The 21,385-nt window shown below is 32.1% G+C and overlaps 2 protein-coding genes across 7 annotated transcripts in view; one reads left to right on the forward strand and one right to left on the reverse strand.

Moving 5' to 3' along the window:
• Positions 1 to 2: 2 nt before the first annotated feature.
• On the reverse strand, positions 3 to 8,316 carry LOC132717632 (biliverdin reductase A-like). 2 transcript variants are annotated; one of them, XM_060701146.1, is made up of 8 exons: positions 8,149 to 8,316; positions 4,300 to 4,427; positions 3,580 to 3,696; positions 2,423 to 2,520; positions 1,767 to 1,880; positions 1,279 to 1,459; positions 810 to 961; positions 3 to 185 (listed from the first exon to the last, which is right to left on the reverse strand). In XM_060701146.1, the coding sequence occupies exons 1-8, from the start codon at positions 8,200 to 8,202 to the stop codon at positions 40 to 42; spliced, it is 990 nt and encodes a 329-aa protein (XP_060557129.1). In that variant the 5' UTR covers positions 8,203 to 8,316; the 3' UTR covers positions 3 to 39. The 2 variants fall into 2 exon arrangements, with proteins under 2 accessions (XP_060557129.1, XP_060557130.1); XM_060701147.1 differs by lacking the exon at positions 3,580 to 3,696.
• Positions 8,317 to 8,437: 121 nt separating this feature from the next.
• LOC132717631 (tyrosine-protein phosphatase 10D-like) overlaps positions 8,438 to 21,385 on the forward strand; it is a 64,770-nt gene continuing 51,822 nt past the window's right edge. For all 5 annotated transcript variants that reach the window (XM_060701144.1, XM_060701141.1, XM_060701142.1 and 2 more), the window contains exons 1-3: positions 8,438 to 8,578; positions 20,003 to 20,279; positions 21,031 to 21,303. In XM_060701144.1, coding sequence (XP_060557127.1) covers positions 8,531 to 8,578; positions 20,003 to 20,279; positions 21,031 to 21,303 — 598 coding nt within the window. In that variant the 5' untranslated portion in view covers positions 8,438 to 8,530. The remainder of the gene's footprint in view (positions 8,579 to 20,002; positions 20,280 to 21,030; positions 21,304 to 21,385) is intronic.

Below are 21,385 nucleotides of genomic sequence, written 5' to 3' on the forward strand. Positions count from 1 at the left end.
TCATGACTGTTAATTTTATTAGATAGCATAATCATTTTTTCAGAGTTTTTGTAATTCTAGTCCCATAAATCTATGTATATTCTCGGCTACCTGGATACAATGCAATGTTCTAGCTGTGTTTGCACCCGAGTCCTTAACTCCTTTTACCTTGTCAACAAACTGCAGAAAATCTTGCATAAATAACCCTGGAAAAAACAATAAAATAATTTTAAGCACTTGGAGACAATGGGTCAGAATATTTTTTCAAAATAATGTTTTTTGCTCATTATTCAAAGGTAAGATGTAAACTGTCATGTCTTTGCACAATAACTGCAAATTATGTTGAGGTGTTCATAATACCTCTGCATTATTATTATTTTCTGTAATATAAAAGGGGCCTTCATTTTAAACCAGGCTTATATTCATTTGGCATGAATGCCATCCTTTCTATGGTAAAGACAGTATAAACCAAATTGCTGAAATAAGCTCAAATTATTTAGTAACCCTTAGCCTACTAAAGACAACAACTTCTTTTCATGCGATCAGTGCAGTGGTCTGCTCTGTTCGCTAATTTTAGTCAGAATATAGTTTTTGTTATATTTTCACTAAAAAAGATTTATGGCTTTCTCCAGATCGAAGTATGTATAGGCAAATTCATTTAAGATATTAACAACAAAATGACATGTATTTACATACATGTAAGCTATTTCATAGGTGTTCACAACAGACTATTGTCATATCCGCTTTGGCTTTGTTTGCAAATCAAAATGTTTAATCGTAATAAAATTTGAATGTAAAATCGTAAAACTGCAACAAAGAAATCTTAATACCCGGTTTCTTTGATGGTTGTGGGACACCTTCTGCAGGAGGGGGAGTAACTCCTGGAGTATCATCTATAATAGTTCCATCTTCTAAAGTAAACGTCATTTTTTTATTCCGAGGTTGTCGTTCTTTACTTCTTCGTAAAGTTATGGTCAGATCTCTGCATATAAATTAAGCGTCTACAATTATGATATAAAACAAAACAAAACAAAACAAAAACAGCTATAACCTAAGGGCGTTTTTGCCACGCACTCATCATGATAATTTACAAATTAAATATTTATCTGCTGTTCAAAAAGTTTTATGGTTTTGAATGATGATAGAATTAAATTAAAAGTACGTACTAGCTACTATGTGTTTTTTATGATTTCAACCGAATGTCCATTAATGAATGATGAAATATAAGTTTTAAATATTTAACAAGTAATGAAATATTTTGGTTAAAAGACTGTATCTACATATTGTTGCCAGTCTCACCTGCATTTTGAACACGTCAGTGTGGCCGTGGCTGTGAAGCCAGCCTCGTTTATCTCTAGTTGACCTCCTGTTGCTTGAAGGTCATTGCCAAGCAGGTCATAAAAAGTTTGTATCAGGGACACATTTACACAAAACGGTCCACCTGACTTCTGAAAATCTTCAACCCAACCGTTGTAGTTTGCTGTTTTAAGATAAAAATACAAATATGGATTGAATTTCGATATGAATATTGATGCGCCATCATTTTAATGACGTCGTGTTTAAATGACGAAATAGAAACTCTAGCTTTGTCATTCATATCAATCTGTTCTACGACATAATAACAATCTTTACAAAATTGAAAAGACAAAAACAAAAAGGATGAAAATAATAACAAAATTTAAATTTGATTGAAGAACTTATGCTGAATAACTGTTTCATCTGATAGACCATATTTACTATAAATTAAATATCAATTTTTGCATGAAATGCTTGGCTGCAAGACTTACCGGAAAGTTGCAGTTCTCCCTTCAAAATAGTAGAGTTTGTTTTCTCTAACCTTTCCTTCATGGAAAGATGACTTGGCGTTAATAGAGCGATGTTCTCTTCGTGCAGTACCAAGCCTGAAATTATATATAAACGTTGAAAATAAATAAAAAATAGAATATTAAACGTATGTTAGTATCTGGCTTTATCAACACATGTAGTTGCCGAATTTAGTTCCAGTTTTAACATTAATTTAAGTCATAACCGGGAATTATTTCAGCTGACTTTTTCTCTCTCCTAGTCTGTCATGCCCCCTGAGAACTCTACACAACCACATAACAAATAGAATAACAATGTGCTCAATCGACAGAAAGAATGTAAAGTTATCAATAAAACAGGATAAAATAATGTTTTTTTATAGGGAATTGAGTTTAACATCGCACCGACACAGTTGAGGTCATTAGGCGACTTTCCAGCCTTAGTAGTGGATTAAAACCTCAGGTGCCGCTCCGTGCAATATTTCTGGCACGAGTGGGCATCTGAGTAGAACTACCGACATTCCGTAAGCTAGCTGGATAGCTGCCTTGCACGAAAGAATCCATGGTCCTTTGCGGGATTCGAATAAAAAAAATGAAATTATTTGCGATAAATGATATCATTAACTTATAATGTATGTTACCCTTTTCTGTAGCGACGGATAATAACTCGCTGGTAACCGAAGCTGAACTACATACGGGAAACTCCACGAGGACATGCTTCCCATTTGCCAGTGCTTTCCTATGCGAATCAAACAAACAAAACCAGTAAAATACAATATAACATCTGATTTAAATCGACCAACAGAACAACACAAAATAACTGCATATCTACAGCCATTGAATCAACAGAACTTACAATATCATATCCTAAATTATAGCACCTTGTTAATATTTTGATAAATATGGAATTCGTGAAGCATACCAAGACAAAGCACTCTATTTTTCCGTTATAAAATGATATTAGAGATTATGAAGGTTTAGGAACATGAAATATAATATTCGTGTTTGGCACAGTTCCTGAATCTGAGCGCTGCGGCCAGACGACTTGTTCAGGGTGGCTATCTCACTGGAGGTATATGTACATTGTACATATGAAAACAGAAAGGAAAATGAGTTAACAGCAAATATGAACTACATTTACTGGCTTTTCAGATTGAATGTTCAGCGATATTTTCAAGAAGAATAACATTGTATTTGGAATAACATTTACTAATTGCTAAAAAGCAACATAAGCAAAAGGTGGTTCAGGTAATTGGCCAATTATAGTAACTTATTGGAAAGTGGAAACACTTACAGGCCACCAGCAGTTGATGCTTTTGGGTAAATGAAAATAAAGCATTTCTGAGGCATAATGGGCCTTTAAAGATGGACAATTTCATTCAATATATTTAGAGTGACAATGGTTACATGCATGACCATTACCAGGTTTAAATGTGACACAAATGGTGGTGGTGTTGGTAGTTTTCACTCCGGATCAGGGCAGTTAGCCACAATGAATTCACCTGAATACAGTTCAGCCACCGCATCGATCGTTCCAAGGCAGGCTGTCGAGCAGTTTACCAGTACTAGATACATCCACTTTCACAAGGAACTGATCATTTCTGTACATGCCAGAGCAGATGTACAGTGCGAATGGAAGTAGAAAGTATTTCATGATCAATCACAATGAAAGTGAACTGCGCCGGGAATGGAATCCGAGTCGCCCGATTCACAGTCCAACACTCTACCTATTGAGCTAACCGGACGGCTAATGTGACACAAAACATCATGGTATGTTTATTATAGTGGACCAAAGTACCTTATAACAGGTTCGTGGGCACCTGGTTCCGTGCATACTAAAACAACATCAACATCCGGTCGTTGGAACGCTTCATCTTCTGTAATTTGTATAGCGCCATCTATTTCAAGCTGTCGTCTGCGGGAGATTTAATGATTTGTGAAAAGAATATTTTGTTATAAATAATTAAAGCGCTTATTACCTAAAAGCAAAATCACACACGCACATGCACACACACACACACGTACACGCACGCAAAAACACACACAAACAAAGCAAAACTTAAAAACTAAAATTATTTAATTTAATGTACCATAAAACTTATTTAATCCACTATGTTACAATTCTATAGTACTAATGCACATGTCCATCATTTGATATTAAGCCAGCCATCTTTCCTAACATTCTAAATCCAGTATTTATATGTACATTGTATAATGATTATTTAGGTGGACTTTGAACAGGCTTACTGAAACATTTTCAGATTTTCCCATTTTGGACGTTAGACTACGATCTTTCCCTGGCTTTCCTCTTTTCTATTTTACCCTTATAGCATTTTATTTCTGAACATTCCAGCTGCGTACGTACACCATCATTTAAATAAGCATTGACAGCGAAACAACCAAATTACCCTCTTGAAACTGAGTTACTGTTAATTCAGTAACCCAGTAATCAGTAACCCAGCTTGAAATAAAGAACGATAAATATGTCACTCGAAATCTTAAGATTATGGGTACCTACCTTGATACGAAGCCTACCAGTTTCGCACCGACAACCCCGCTGTCACACGCTGATATATCTCGTATCCTGACCTTGCCGGCGATTCCAGCACCAAAGACAACTGCTCCTAAACACTTCGTACTCATTGCCTGGAAGTTGAAAATTTGTTTGATAATCCCGTTTATAATCAAGTCAAAGTCGCATTACTCTCTCGCAAAAAGATGTGTCACTGTATAGAACTAACTCCCCTTAATACGTAAGAGCAAATATCAAATTCCTAAACTTTTTTTGAGTCACCAATGGTCCATAAAGCCCGAGGACCAGCGGAGAAAAAAGGGAGAAATGAGTAAATAAGTTGATTTTTCATCTTTACTGAGTCTGCGTATGCGTATTCTTTTATTTATTCTTTTATTTATTTATTTTATGTCGCAATGATGGGCAGGAAAATGTCTAAATCCAAGAGCGAGCTAGGACTATTAGCGTGTGTGTGTGTGTGGGGGGGATAATGCGGGGTTTGATAACCAAAATATCCCTGTAATTTATGTAATTCCCGATCCCGGGTCTGAGGGGCGTGGATACCAATTAAGTGACTAGTGCATTACTGTGTCACGTGTTCATACATTTTGACGAAAGTTCCAGTAAGTAAAACGTGTTTGTCCAGTAGGCCTATGATCACTGATTATAAAAGAAATAGTTAAGATGGCCGGTGAAGAGGGAAAACAACACGTACAGGCCGGTGATAGCGGGATTAAGATTATGCTGCAGACTTCACTTTTCATTATCGCTGATTATCAGCTTCAGTCAAACCTGTATATCACCTGTTGTCAATCCGTTCACGCCGAATTCTATTAATATGGGTAATTGATACCGTATGTCACCAAGATAAGGGGTTGTAAATACATGTATACTTATATACCTGTTGACAAATACCGTATGATTCTTATTTCTTACTAAAACACTGTTGTACAGCGTCCACCGGATATAGCCCCTCAAAACTCCGAAAACGAAAGTAAAAAGGTTTACGTCGAGTTCACCCAAGGTAATGTTTCAACTTATTTCTCCATCATAACTCCATCGATTTTTCCAAACTAAACAATTTTGTGAAGCTAAATATGTCAGATTTTAGGGCAGTATTTTCTTTTTTCTGCAAATTGAATACTTTTTTGTTAAATCGGCGATAAATTGTACCGTTTTTGTTGATATTTTCGAACAATGTTGATATTTACTGTAAATCAGGTCCAAAAGGCATTTGTTGTATCAAAATCCGTATTTAAATAAAAATATAGACTTCCCTCTACTTGTATTTGAGTGGTCATCCATCAAATCAAGCTGCTTTTAGCAAAATTTGCGAAAATAGACATTGCCTAGTATACAGAGTCTAGCACGGTTTTTTGTACGGGTGTAGATGGAAATCTGTTAGCAAGTGTACGGGGTGTAGTAGGTAAACGACTGCTATATTTTTTTGCAAAAAATAAACTAAATTAAGTACCAGAGCATACACGTACGCATATGAAGTAATGACAATCGATGCCGGGGGCAGGGATCGTAAGGTAAACATTTTATCATTTTAAAAAGGATAAAAATGTTAAATTAGATAAGAAACATTATACGTAGCATGAATATCAATGGTAGTAAACCGTTTCCGTCCTAAGCTAGACAACTTTTTATGCGTGATTTTGTGGAAAAATGTAAAAGTCAGTAGACTGAATCATTATAGATTGGTAGAACTTTACCATGTTACAGTGGAATTCTAAAATTTGTCTTAAACAATATCAAATCATGTTCAAGTTATGCATTGTGAACAGTAAGTTTGATGATATTTCATTGCATATATAATTAATCAATTATTTTACATCAACATAATTACACAATAAACAAAAGGGTTGGGCCAATTGTTTTTTGCAAAATTATCATGGGCCTTTTCCTGTAAGATAATAGTTGACCACGTATAACTATGCAGTGAGTCACGCAACTTCGTGAAAGTATACAAATGTTTTATCGTAAACATTGAATACAATTTTAATGGCAAAGACATAGTTAGCTTTTTTTCAACTTGTAGGCCCATAAAAAAGGGTCTGGGCCATAACATGTTCAGATTAAAAAGAGCAAATGCGCGTTCCAAACTATGAATTTGATTAGATGCAAACTGGGGGCGGTAAATCATGCATAAGCGTAAAACACTTGATCCGACCATACGACATGAACCTGGGATATACGATAACTTATCGTATATCCCAGTATGAACACAGTACCAATCTTACCCACGCATGTTTTTAGTATGAATTTAAGTAATTATTGAAGTTTACGATCAATATCTTGTGTCTTCGAATGATTGTCAGCTCATAAAGGCTATAAAAATTAAAAATATGTGACTGCTATACACCGTAACATTCTACTAAACCCTGTACATTAAACTTCTACACTCCGTTCACTTTAATTTGTATTTCTTGCTAGACTCTGTACACAAGGAAAGACCGTTTTTCGCAAATTTTGATGAAAGCAGCCCCAGTTGATGGATGACCACTTGAATACAAGTAGAAGGAAGTCTATATTGTATATTAAATACGGATTTTGGTACAACAAATGCCTCTTGGATCCAATTAACAGGTCAATTTCAACATCGTTCGCAAATGTCAACAAAAACGGCACAATTTATCGCCGATTTAACAAAAAGTATTCAATTTGCAGAAAAAAGCAAATACTGCCCTAAAATCTGACATATTTAGCTTCACAAAATTGTTTAGTTTGGAAAAATCGATGAAGTTATGATGAAGAATTAAGTTGAAACATTACCTTGGGTGAACTCGACGTAAACCGTTTTACTTTCGTTTTCGGAGTTTTGAGGGGCTATATCCGGTGGACGCTGTACAACAGTGTAAAATAGGGTACTGGTTGGACAGATCGCATATTTTTGTAATATCATAACTATCTTTGTGCGTGTAAAAAAATGAAATATTGACCCACCTAAGTTCGGTTCAAAGACAAAAACAATACACTTCAAAAATTATTCATCGAAATGGAAACTGGTACCTCTCTAAGCTCCTGAATGAGGTAATCATAACATGGTCCTTTTACCCCACAACAGTAGATAGTCAACACTCAATTTTATATAGAAACTAACTGTATTAATCAGCATCAATTATTCCAATTGACATGTTATATACGTTTTAAATATCTATATTTTAATGGTATCTTATCAATTTAAAATTTTCAAAAATCTTTCCCGGATTTTCCCAAGTAAGTGGCCAGTAGTCTAGACTGTTCTAAATACATACCTTGTGGAATTTCAGTAAAAAGAACATTTTGAGTCAACCGTTTTGGTAATTTGACACAATCATATATCATTTTATTAAAAAAAGATCATCACAGTATATCCTGCTCCTAAATTACAGATCTAATCGAGTGACCATGAGCTTGTCTGTTGAAAAACGAATTAAAAAAAATCAAGTGTCGGGGTTACAGCTAGGTCTATGCGTCGGAGTTATTTCTCTAACAGTATCAAAGGTGCTAGTGGCATTGATTTGACCTAAAATGTTTTTAACCTTGTCATTTATGCAATAAAATATCCATATATTAAAAAAAGAAAAAAAGAAAAAAAATACTGTTATATTGTAGATAAGAGTAAAAAATCTTTCTTTTTTTTTTAATATATGGATATTTTATTGCATAAATAACGATGTAAAACAAATTTTAGTTTTCCCGATGAGAATAACTTAAATAAATAGTTTCGTACCTTAATAATGGGGGGTAACCCCCTATTAAAAGGGTCTAAAAAAAGAAATGTATTAAAGGGCAAAAACCACCCAATTCTCTAGCAAATTTAAAAGAAGTCAAAACAAAAAATGAATTTTTGAAAATAAATGTGCTTACGCGGAGATGTTTCACTGTCAGTCCATCAATACACTTACGTAAACAAATGCACATGTATGCGACCTATAAATAGAAAGGAAAACACCTGTACTGTAGATTGAAATCGAGGCTTGACGTCACTTCTAAATATTGGGAGACACCTATGTACATGACTAACATGAAATTGTTTTAGTTTTGTCACGATTTGTGACATTTTTTCGTTCATTCGTTTGCTTTGAGGATGGATTTAGAAGCGAAATGATAAATTTACATTTTTAAGTAACATCAGCGTTTATAATTTGTACAATATTTTTTATATTTTTAAAGAAATTTTGAAATAATTTTACATCGCCAGAATACAGGTGTGGCAAACTTTGGAATATTTTATTCGACATTTTTGATAATGGTGTCACAACAACTTTATTTTGTTGTTGCAATCATTTTTGCTCAGGTAAGTGAGAAAATTCGCACAGATATGACATAACTAGATTTAAGTATCATTATGAATTGATCATTTTATGTGACAGGCCTCAAAAGATTGTTTTTGGACAGTGTTATTAGTGTAAATATTTCAATTAATAATTGTGTGTGTGTGTGTGTGTAAATCACTTAAGTTATAAATTTTCATTTGAACAATTATTGCAAGGCATACTGTAAATAATGTAATGAAGGATATATTGTACATGTATATAGTGACCACTTACTCTTCATCTTTTCATACAAACTCCTCAAATAAATGTCAAAATTGTTGATTTAATTAGTGTTTGAATTATACTGTATATTGATACAAAATGGAATTTTAAAGGCATTCAATTAGATTTACTTGGTTAGGAGAAGCATATTACTTTTTATAAATTGTATATTATTCTTTGGTTTATAATGCTGAAAAAAATGTGTTATAATAAACTCATACATGTATATAAATATATTAGCTAATTATAAAGTTTCCAAGTGTTTGAAGTTATGTGATTACTGCTTAGGACATCCATCTGGCACAGACATTTTAGCCCTATATAGCTCTTTCTAGGTCAGCGAATAGCAGCTTGATTCTGATTCATGGAAAGTACAAGAAAATTATCTGATCACGGTCTGCACTGTTCGCTATTCAGTCAGTGCATCAGGGTTCTCACTAGGATTTTAAAACATGGAGTCCATGGACTTCCAAGCACTGCATATTTTGAAAATTTCCAAAAAGATGATGTAAGGTCAATGGTCCAATGGTTTTGTGCAGATTGAAATATATCAAAATAAAGCCCATGTATTATTTAAGATATTTAGTTTGGCAAGGGTCAAGTATGGCTTTTAAAACTTAATCGAAGCTATATATATATTATGTGATGCTTCTAACCTGGGACTTACAATTGAGCCGCGTCACGACAAAACCAACATAATGGGTTTGCGATCAGCATGGATCCAGACCAGCCTGCACATCTGCGCAGTCTGATCAGGATTCATGCTGTTCGCTATCAGTTTCACTACTTGTTATAGGGTTTACTAAGCGAACAGCATGGATCCTGATCAGACTGCGCGGATGCGAACTGGTCTGGATCCATGCTGGTCGCAAACCCATTATGTTGGTGTTCTCATGATGCGGCTCAATTATTTTAAGTCCCAGTTCTGACAAAATTGATACATAAATTATGATATATTGAACTAAGTTCAACACCAGACCTTAAAGAATGTTATTCGTCAGCTGTTTACAACCGTTGAGTTACCATACATTTATCTTTTCTCTTTGTAATTTAACTGGTGTAAGATTATTATAGGATTTAATGTAAATATTAGAAAAAATTATATAAATATAAAAAAAGAGGTCTTATTTTCACAATCACTGTTCTTCTGATACTTCATTTTAATTTCATATATCTAGCACTTTTAATTTCAAATTGTGATTTAATGTAAGTTAATAAATTTATACAAAGTAAAGAGTTACGCTAAAAAATGAATAAAAAATAAACTGATTCTTTGATAAAAATATTTTTAAACTTATTGACAACATGATATTATATGTTGACCGGTGTTATAATGTATATATTATCGTCTATATGTGCAAAAACAGCAGGTCTTTTTGACCAGTTTTCCATGTTTCGATCAAAATATGACAGCGATAGCCTAAAGTCATAAAACGGAAATTATCGAGGGGTGATGAAATACAGATAGTACCTGTTTACAGGTATCAAGTGTTTGAAACACTGTTTGCATGACTTATCATATACTAATCATTTTTGTTGACAGGTGCACTGTCTAAAAATAGATTCATTTAATGAATTTTCTTGCACAATTTCTTTTTCCTCAGAAGCATGAAACAAAAGTCACTTTCACATGCAAAATTGCAAATTATATTTATATATTCAATTAATTGCTAGTATTTATGACATATGATATGAATAGTTAAGAATAGGGAAGTTCAAGCAAGTAAACACATTGAAGCTAGTATAGTTTTTATGTCATAAATATGCAGATTCATGCTTCTAAGTACAATAGTACATACCTTAAATTAATTTTTTATGGCATAGTACTGTCACTTTACTTACATTGTATAAAATTCAAAAGTGACCAATCAATATACAGATTCACGCCCCAAACCTATGCTTAATGGGTCAATTTAAATTTTATGAAATTACAAAATCGGTCAAACCAAGACAGATGTTTGAATTAAAAATTTTAAAAGAATAATAATCAAACACTGGGCAGTCCATTTTGTGGTTTCAAAATGTTTTATTGCATTGCAGGTATACTGTATAGATAATAATGTTATGCAAATTTTACGAAAAATTAACATAACAGACATAAAAACAAATGTACAAATTACAAAAGTATAATTGTTAAAGGTAATGCCATGTTACTTTTTTACATTCTGCGGTTTAAGTGCAATTTAACATGCTGATTCATGATTGGGGCATAGAGTTTAGAGGTTTCCTGGTAATATAATATATATATTTTCACATGTAAATTAATACCATAGGCTGCATTTAAAATGATACTGTCACACTTTTCTCAGTATTTCATAATAATCATAGGTTTTTACAGTATTCTTGCTCAATTGAAAAATTGATTTCAGATAAATTTTTTTCCATATAATTTTATGTTTGAACGCTTTGAAAGTCTGAGTACTGTACACTGTATGAGCAGCTGTCAAGTGACTTACCAGCTGACAGTGCCACCAATAGAGACCAGCCAGGTCTGAACTTGCATACAATGTATCAGTGAAATCTGAACAGGCTTTATTCTTTTGGTTGTTTCATTTTCAACATTTTTGTATCAAAATTTGGATCTTTAAATTGTACATTAAAATTGACAGTTCCTGTTCCATAAGGCATATTCAATTAAGAAAATTAATTATTAAGACTTTGAATTTGAATTCAAGACATTTAGTCACATTATGACATTTGCTGTTAATGCAAAGTGAAATACTTCTTCAGAATTTCATTTATAAAACTTAAGATAATTTTTAATATTCACATCAAAATGTTAAATTTATAACATTAAAAAGTTAAGTTTATGTTATTACAGATAAAAATTCAGCCTTAATTGTAAATTAATCATTAATAATGTTTTATAGCATAAAAATATTTTGGAAACTATTGAAATTTTACATTACCATGGTAACTGACCTGCTGTTTTTATCTGTCTATCAACATATTCATACGCAACATCAATTCATATCATAATCAAGTACACTATATAGATTTTACTAATACGATCAACGGAATGTAATTAGCCAATCAGTCTTCTTATATTTAATATGACATTTTCTTACGTCTAATTGGTCGAATGAGAATTCCTATCACTCCTTACGCATTAGGTGTACAAATGTTACCTCGTTACCTCACATTCAGTTAGTGAACATATACATCTTAATGGTTTTACATATGAGCCGTGTCATGGCAATACCAACATAATGCGTTTGCGACCAGCATGGATCCAGACCAGTTGCGCATCCGTGCAGTCTGTCAATCAGGATCCATGCTGCTTGCTTACAAACCGTATAACAAGTAGAGAAACTGATAGCAAACAGCATGGATCCTGATCAGACTGCGCGGATATGCAGGCTGGTCTGAATCCATGCTGGTCGCAAACCCATTATGTTGGTTTTGTCATGACATGGCTCATATATTCAATAAACAGTCACCACAAACAGAAATTTGAATGATATTATATGTAATATATATATAATATATATATAATTATATATATGCAAGAAAATGTAATACTAATATACTGTCTGACTCACAGTGTCGTTATAAGATTTTGTTTGGGGGCAAAGTTAATTGAATTATTGAACATTTGAGTAGCTTTGATTGAACATTTAATACATAATATTGTATAATTATAAACATAAAAGTATTCTCAAATTGTGTTAAAAAATGTTGGAGTCTTTTTTAAATCTTGCGGGCTTTACCAGACTTCTTGGATTTTATCAAACGGTAAATTTGAAACTTTAACAGTTCAAGACATGTGTTATTTTTGACTTATATTATAATAATTTATTATTATATGAAAAATTAACTTTCATTATATACATTTAATACAAATGATAGGGAACTGTATTATTAGGGCAGAATTTTTTTTGACAGGTAGGCAAAGGGGTCCTTCCCTTATATTAAGGGAAAACTTAAACAGCAGTTTTTGAAAAAGGGAAAGAAAGCACTTGATGTTAAGTGAAATTTAGAGGAATTCTGCATGATTTTAAAGAGTTTTCCTGAGGAGTCAAGCAGCCCTCATAGTCTCAAATTGCCCCTGCATTATAAGTTTAAATAGAAGGAAAAATGCCAAGATATAATTCTTAAAGTGGTCACCTGGCTATTTTTTCCTGTATCAATAAGTTATCTCTATTATATTAAACTTTGGTCAAACCCAGAATACTGAAAGAAATTATGCTTTCTTGTTATCATATCCTACAGACCTCTGAAAATTAAACTAGGCAAGAAAAGGGGAGAAAAGTGACTTTTTTCATTTACACAAAGCTAGTAGAGTGATATTTTCACAAGACATGAAGAAATGGGTTTTAAATTGTTCTGATATTTTAAATTGTGAATAAATATTTGTATAGATTGTTAAGTATCGACGATATATCAGTATCATGATTTTCAATGACTGTGAGCCCTATCTTTTATTACACTGTTCTTGTAAATAATAATTTACTTAGAGTTTCGCTATTTTTAACATTGAAGCAAACTATTATAAGAGAACTTAAGTATGTAAGCCCTAATTATATTCTAACAGATATATAGTTAATATATTTATAGAATGTGTTAAAAGATGCTGAATTATTTATATTAAATGGACATATATAATACTGGTCACTATTAATACATAATGCATATTAAATATTGTGTGAGTGACATTTTATTTCAAGTCCAAAGTGGTTATAAAAGATAATATGAAAATATCAAAAGCAACTGATTTTTAACACTGAATTAATGTTATTGCAATAATTTTCTACTTTTTTGGGGGGCATTTATCCTTCTTAATAACACATTTCACTGTAATGAAAGCACTTAAATATTTGTCACACTTAAATATATTTGTCAATCTGTCTGTAAATGTTTTGCATTTTCAATTATTACCATTATAAAGGTTATATAATAAATTAGAAAGTTCTTCATAATAATTTTTAGCTCGACTATACGAAGTATATGGAGAGCTGTCCTACTCGCCCCGGCGTCGGCGTCCGCGTCCAGATTTTAGATTAAAGTTTTGGTGCAGTAAAATATTTTTCACTATAACTTTGTCATTTCTTAAGGTATCAACTTCAAACTTCAAATATATGTTCCTTATCATCAACCACATCTTATGTGACAAGGTTCATAACTCTAGCACCAATATTTTTAGATTTATCTCCCCTTGAACTTAGAATTTTCCTTAAAAAATACTATTTTTTACTGATACTTCTTTATTTCTTAAGGGATCAAACTCATACTTCAAATATATGTACCTCATCATCATCCCCATCTTATGTGACAAGGTTCATAACTCTAGCACCAATATTTTCAGATTTATCTCCCCTTGAACTTAGAATTTTCTTCAAAAAATACTATTTCTTACTGTTTCTTCTTTATTTCTTAAGGGATCAACCTCATACTTCAAATATATTTACGTTATCATGATCCCCATCTTATGTGACAAGGTTCATAACTCTAGCACCAATATTTTCAGATTTATCTCCCTTTGAACTTAGAATTTTCCATAAAAAATATTATTTTTTACTGTAACTTATTTATTTCTAAAGGGATCAACTTCATACTTCAAATATATTTACGTTATCATCATCCACATCTTATGTGACAAGGTTCATAACTCTAGCACCAGAATTGCAAGAATTATCTCCCCATAAACTTAGATTTATTTACTAGAAAAATGTTATTTTTTATTTCAACTTTTTTATTTTTAAAGGTATCTACCTCAAACTTCAAATACTTATTCCTTATCATCAATTACATTTTATGTGACAATGTTCATTACTCTCTTGAAGCAATATTTACAGATTTATCTCTCTTTGAACTTAGGATTTTCTTTAAGAAATATAATAACTTCTTTATTTTTTAAGGTATCTACTTCAAACTTCAAATATATATTTCTTATCATTACACAAATGTTGTGTGGCAAGGTCCATAACTCTAGCATGACTATTTCTAGAATTATTCCCCTTGATCTTGGAATTTATGTTAACAAATGTTATTTTTTTACTATAACTTAATACATAATTATACATGATTGATTTTTCTTTCATAGTTTTGTCTTCCTTACTGCGTCCAGTATTTTATTAGTCGAGCTTCGCTGTCTCCTGTGACAGCTCTTGTTTATGTAAAAATTATCAAGTGAACACTTTAAACAACTTGACTTTTTTTTTTATAGAATTAAGGATGATCTTGAAATTCGACTTTTTTTACTTGATGATGGTGGTAAAATTGGATAAACTGGAGGAAAAAAAAGAATCCGGATTAGAGCAGGATTTGCATTCTAAAATGCTGCTTTGACCTTGGCACTCTGGTTTGTTCAAATAACCTTTCAACATTATACTGAGAGTTCTCAAGTGTTTTCATCCATGAATAAATTATCAAAGGGTGCGTTTGATGCATGGCGTAAAATTCCGATTCATTAAATACTATAAGCTGACTGCAAGCTTAAGTTTCAAATCCTTTTCCTTTCATGATATGAGATTTATTCTATAATGATACTTGAATTGTTCAAGACATGAAATGACCAATTTTTCATTGACAATTGCAAGCTTTAAAAAATGTAGGAAACAAAATGAATATTCAGTAACAGCAAGTATTTTGTTTGAATTTTTCAGCTTTTAGCTTTATGGAGCTTTATTTTAGTCTACTGAAATTGTTTCTTTGTTTTTTTCGTTTTGAATAATATTGGTAGCAGCGGCTGGTTTTGTTTAAGATCACCTTGGTGAGTGACACTTTAAGCACTCCGGGTAGGGGTGGGTTTGGGGTAGAAGTGCAACCGGACTTGTGATCAAATTATTTTGTAAGATAAATTTAAATCTCTACATTTGAATACTGCGGCTTCTGTATAAATTTATTGTGACTCTAATTTAGTTTTCTTGGCTTATAATACCAGTAAAAATAAGTTCATCTGATTGATTTTTATTTTGGTAAGTTATTGATAAATTATAGAATATATGTTTTGAGATATAAATCTGAAACGCCCTGAAAATTTAGTTAACACCTCATTTTAATCACCCATTTAAAATACACCTGTTTTGATAAATTTATCATTCATATATCAATAATCAATTTGGTAATACAATATGTACCATCAGCCCTGAACTTATACATTTGTGAATATATTAGAATATATAAATAAAATATCTGCCTTACCTATGTAATACATATTTTATTATTAATTATGCAATGCAGTTAAAAAGGAATGAATTTATTTCTTACATGTATAAATGATAAGTTTTACAATATTATAAGATGATTAAAGCTTCAGATTAAAACTAAGTTCTTCATTATTCATAACCTGTGAAATATCTGAAATGGACATGTCCATCTTTCAATCAAGATAAAATTTAGCATTCATCATTTTTAGGGAAAATTTCAAACCATGACTGAATAGGGAACACTGTGCACCTGACCTTGATGATAGATGACACAGTTTGTACCGATTTAAATTTTGGCCTGCTATAATCACATGACCTTGATGATAGATGACACAGTTTGTACCGATTTAAATTTTGGCCTGCTATAATCACATGACCTTGATGATAGATGACACAGTTTGTACCGATTTAAATTTTGGCCTGCTATAATCACATGACCTTGATGATAGATGACACAGTTTGTACCGATTTAAATTTTGGCCTGCTATAATCACATGGGTTACTAAGAAGCAAGCTTGTATCAATCAAGTACATAAATATGTGAGATGACATGCTTGTTTAAACTCCCTGGGCCCAAACCCTCCCTGAGTGAGCTCAAACATAGGAACTCCAGGTTGGGAGGCAGTCTGATGGAGGCTGTCTCATATAACGGTTATTTGTAACCTCAGCTTCTAGACCATGTATTATATTTCATTAGGGCAATCCCTCTTGTGATTAAAAAATAAGCTATATGCTTGTAAATATATGAGAGCCTAAATTTGATATTTATTGTATGTCTGTAATTCTGCTATTTACAGACTCTTAGTACTGTACTAGAAATTAGAATTGTCCATTTTGGTAGTTTAAAAGGTTTCAATCTTAAAATTCTTAAATTGAGTAGCTAATAAATAGTTTAAGATACTCTGTAAGAGAGTATTAAGGATGTTCTTAGTCTGGCCTTCATCCTTACTGGTGGCAATGGACCATTCAAGTAGTCTTAAAATAAATAAGTTGTTAAGGTATCTGCCCCTCATTGGCCAGGGATTATGGGTTCAAGCTCTACTCAAGTCATAACCATGATTTGATCCTTTTTTTCCAAATGATTGATTGTATTTATAAAATGCAAGAAGTGTCTTGTTTCACTTTATATAATTTAAACTTTACAATAAAACTATTGGTTGAACTTAATATAAATTATCACGCAAGTTTGGAAGAGGCATTTCATTACAGTTTGAAAACTACTCTCTATCTAAAATAGCACTGTTGAAACACACAATCTTAAAACAAGATTATTTAAAAATAATTAAATCTTGAATTAATTACAAAAGAAAAATCTTATGTAACAGTCACATGACTCGATGCATTCGAAACACGTTTAAAGATAAAATGTAAATATTAATTAAACCTCATCGTCACACCATCTTTTTCTCTTTATAGGGACTCCACTGAGGTTTTTTGACATGATGGGACTGAAAATATTTTTTCCAGATAATTGTACAATTTGATGTAGGTTTAGACTACTAATCTTTGTGCAAAATTTCAGATCATTTGTGCACACCATTTTTCCAGAATAATTATTCAAATTGTAAAAAACTGACCCAAACTGAAAATCGCTTAAACGCTTTTCACTCAAATTAGGCTAAGAAAAGTATAAAAATACGATTTTCAATTTATTTCAAAGTATATTTCTTAACTGTCTTTGCATATATTACTGTTTAAAGTGCCCCAGCTCATTTATGTAAGAAATTCAAATGTTATGTTTTTGGACTTTTAATCCTCAGTGGAGTCCCTTTAACCTTTCGTTTCTTTACATTAATTTCTGCAGTTTTGGATACTTAATATAAAATTACCCTGTTTGTGCCTGAAATAATACACAGAAGGGCACCTGAGGCCTTCTTCCACCAGTAAAAGCTGGAATGTCATCATAATAATGACCTAATTACTGTGTCGTTGCATTACAAAACCCAGCATACAAAAAATATATCCAAAATTAATTAAATATGTCTCAATTAAACAATAAACATGTGTTCAGATAAAGTTTAAGAATAAATTACACATTATAATAATATCTTAAATTCATATATCAAAGTGAAGTCTCAAAATTATAGGCCACATTTTAAACAAAGGGTCAAATCATTGAATGAATACTTAAAATTTGTCTGTTAAAAGTTGAATGTTTTCAGTGCTCTTTCAGGCATTCATAATTTTAGCCATTGGAGATGTTTAGTGTATGGTCCACTTTTCTTGGTTGACTTCAGATAAACTGTAATTTTACGCGTTGCACAGAGATAATATCTTACGTGTTGGTGATTTACTGTCAACACCATCGTATGAATTATATACGTTGTCGGTCAAAGTTGCCATGTAAAATATCCTCGGGCCGTTTCTACATTTCAAAATATTAAAAGTATCCTTATTAAATAACTTGCCTACACAAAAAAACCCCAACAAACATCATATAACAGAGAAGTACATGTACTTCCTTGTAATTGATTTTAATTAATGTTATAACTGTAAGATAATGAGTCATTGTGGTGAATTTTATGATAACATATTTCTGCGCTGATGAGCAAAGCACACCTGTTATTTTCTTGACAATAAATTGTTTTAATAATGCAAAAAGTGCACTGGTGTTAATTATTTCATCCATTTATTTTACTGTGAACATGCATTTATATATCTATATATACATGTATATATATATATTAATAAGACAAATTAATTGTTCCACAACTTTTTGAAATTCATAAAGTGAAGTTATGCCAACATCTTTATTTCTAATACTGTTAAAGATAATCAATACTGTTAAAGATAAACAATGTAATACTAAGAAATCTTGGGGTGGTAAGGGGTAATTGAGTATCCAAGATAATTATATGAGTGTAATATTGTGGGAATACAATACACATGTTACTTTACATGCAAAGTTCAATTTGGTGCAAGAAAATATAAAGGGGAGTCACTTAAAAGTATGCTTAGTCTAGATTGTCTTCCCTTTTTTTCTGCTCATAATTGATCACATTACAGGGTCTTATTATCACATTAAACTTACATGCTGATAAATTTTGGCATCCTTAATATTAACCATGAGCACTTCCAAATTTCAAGTATGAATTATGTTCATTTATATTCGTTAGCTCTGGTAGGGCTTAGTGTTCATTGATTTATGAGTGACTATAATCAAACTAATAACCTAATTTTAATAAACTATCTATTTAGTATACTATTGTTAACATGGAAACAAAGGTAAAGGAAATTCAACCTATTAAATTTATAAAAAAGCTGGTCACTTTTTAACATGATGTACATTAAATGAACATTTTAAGGTGGCAAATAAATAGATGTAGCTTTTATAAATGACTTTAGCACTTAACACCTTAACTATCATAGATGAACTCATTCATGTAAAAAATTTACTCTTAATGAAACAATTAATAATATAAATGGAAAATTCAGTATAAAATGACTGAATTTTCAAACAGTGCAGACCATGAACAGAGAACATGGATGTGCCAACTGTGTGATTCTCGGGTCTTGGTCTGCACTGGTTGTTCATTGATAGAAACAGTTTCTGCTAGCTGCGAGGCTAAAGGTTTATTGCTATAATGCAATAATACATGTATAGGTAATATCATATTCATTACTTAAATTACCAAGTTGTAAGCTTTAGCTTTCTTGAGGTTTTCATATGATGTTAATTATATAACTGTTGTTAAAGGGAGGAGTGGTAAAATAAGTGGTTTTAGGGTGTTGGTGTAATAGGATTGAGATAAAGGTTTCACCTTTAATGAATCACTTATACAACTATATGTTATTCTCATATGTTTCCTGGAATGTTTTTTTTTTGTTTTTCATTTTATTTTTTTTTTGGAATACTCAATTTGAGTTCCTGCTTTGACAAGTCTTGATTTAGGATGGTTTCTGGATTATTGTTTTGTTTTACAATTCCAGCTTGACATGGCTTGTTCTTGATTTGCTGGTTTAATATATATGTAGTCTTATTACATATTAGGTTATATATGTACATATGTATATTTATATTGTTTTTATTTTCAGGTATACAGTTTGTATGGAAGTAACTCAACGGTAAATGTTGCTGTGACAGAGTACACGATAACCCTTCAATGGGCATTTTCTGATCTTAACGCCACCTATAATGTTATCTATGGCATTAAGGACAACAGCACAGACAGGAAGACGGACAGTGTCGTTACACCGACCGATAACCAGACTGGAATCACCCATTTAATTTCAGGGCTGTTTCCAGGGCAGACGTATGACTTCGAAGTTCAATTGGATTCAGTCATTAATTTCTCAAACCACATAACCACAAGTATGTAAAATATATAAATGGAAACACTTTAACATTTCAAATAGTGCCAATTGCATCTAAGAATTTCCGACGATCAAAAATATCTACGAAAAAAAATCCCACAGTAGTGTCGTTATAATTAAGCCTAAAATAGGATTTATGTACGGACGCAAATATGGATCATTATAAATGAGTAATGAGTTTGGATACTTGATCAAGATATAGCTTTCTTGCCTTGATTAATTACATTGATATATATTACAAATTAATAGGGCTGGGAAGCATGATCAATTAAAGGGTCAAACGCGATTATGTTACTTTATACCAAAATATTCTTATGTATGCTCTTGACTTATTGGAAGTTAGTATTGAAATATTTCACAAATTAGTAACATAAAAACAGGAAATATGTCATATGGTAACATGATACTGTGTCTAGACACTCGTTCGTATAATCCCTCGATAATTAAGCACAAAATTCACGATCTTCACTTTCGAGCACTAAAAAGCCCCCTAATTTTTTTCTATTTATAAATCAAGTAAAATTACTGTCAAAATAATACTTTTGAAAGACATTTGCTGCGGAAATATTGACTTGACTAAGTGTCGTTTGTACGATTTGAAAAAAAAAGTTCTGTTTTTCTTTTTGCTCTTAAGAACCTTTTAAGTGTTTCCTTATTGCATGAATATCCATGATTTATGTCTTGTTATGTTAAAACGCCTTTTATTGCAGATTAACTGACTACATGTATGATATTTTCAAAATTTTCAGAACCTTTACCTGTGGAAGATGTACAAGTAACAAGTGTCACATCTACCTCTGCTTACATCACTTGGTTGCCAAGCAACCAGAGTATACAAGATTCATACAAGGTCTTTGTACAGGGTGTCACAGATAACACTTTCCAGTATGAGTCTACCAGTGTCAATGGCCCAGGGTTTTTGCTGCCAGGTCTGGTTGCTAGCAATAGTTACTCCGTTACTGTGGTAACATACAGTCAAGGACAGCCGAGTAATTCCTCACAGGTGTTGATAATGAATACAGGTGAGAAATGTTCTTCTAGCAGGTCTATAGAAATCAGGGGCTTTCAGTGAATTTGAGTGCCCAGAAATAATGAATAATGACC

The sequence above is a fragment of the Ruditapes philippinarum genome, unplaced genomic scaffold, assembly GCF_026571515.1.
Source record: "Ruditapes philippinarum isolate M1 unplaced genomic scaffold, ASM2657151v2 ctg4399_1_1_1_1, whole genome shotgun sequence".
NCBI classification, from domain to species: Eukaryota; Metazoa; Mollusca; class Bivalvia; order Venerida; family Veneridae; genus Ruditapes; species Ruditapes philippinarum.

What these genes read in the sequence shown, in the direction of transcription:
- LOC132717632 (XM_060701146.1), bottom strand. Translation starts at nt 8,202, where the DNA reads ATGTGCATTTGTTTACGTAAGTGTATTGATGGACTGACAGTGAAACAT. An exon ending in GCCCACGAACCTGTTATAAG is followed by an intron (nt 2,521 to 3,579) that starts GTACTTTGGTCC and finishes TGATTCGCATAG; the next exon opens with GAAAGCACTGGCAAATGGGA. An exon ending in CTGACGTGTTCAAAATGCAG is followed by an intron (nt 962 to 1,278) that starts GTGAGACTGGCA and finishes ATTTATATGCAG; the next exon opens with AGATCTGACCATAACTTTAC.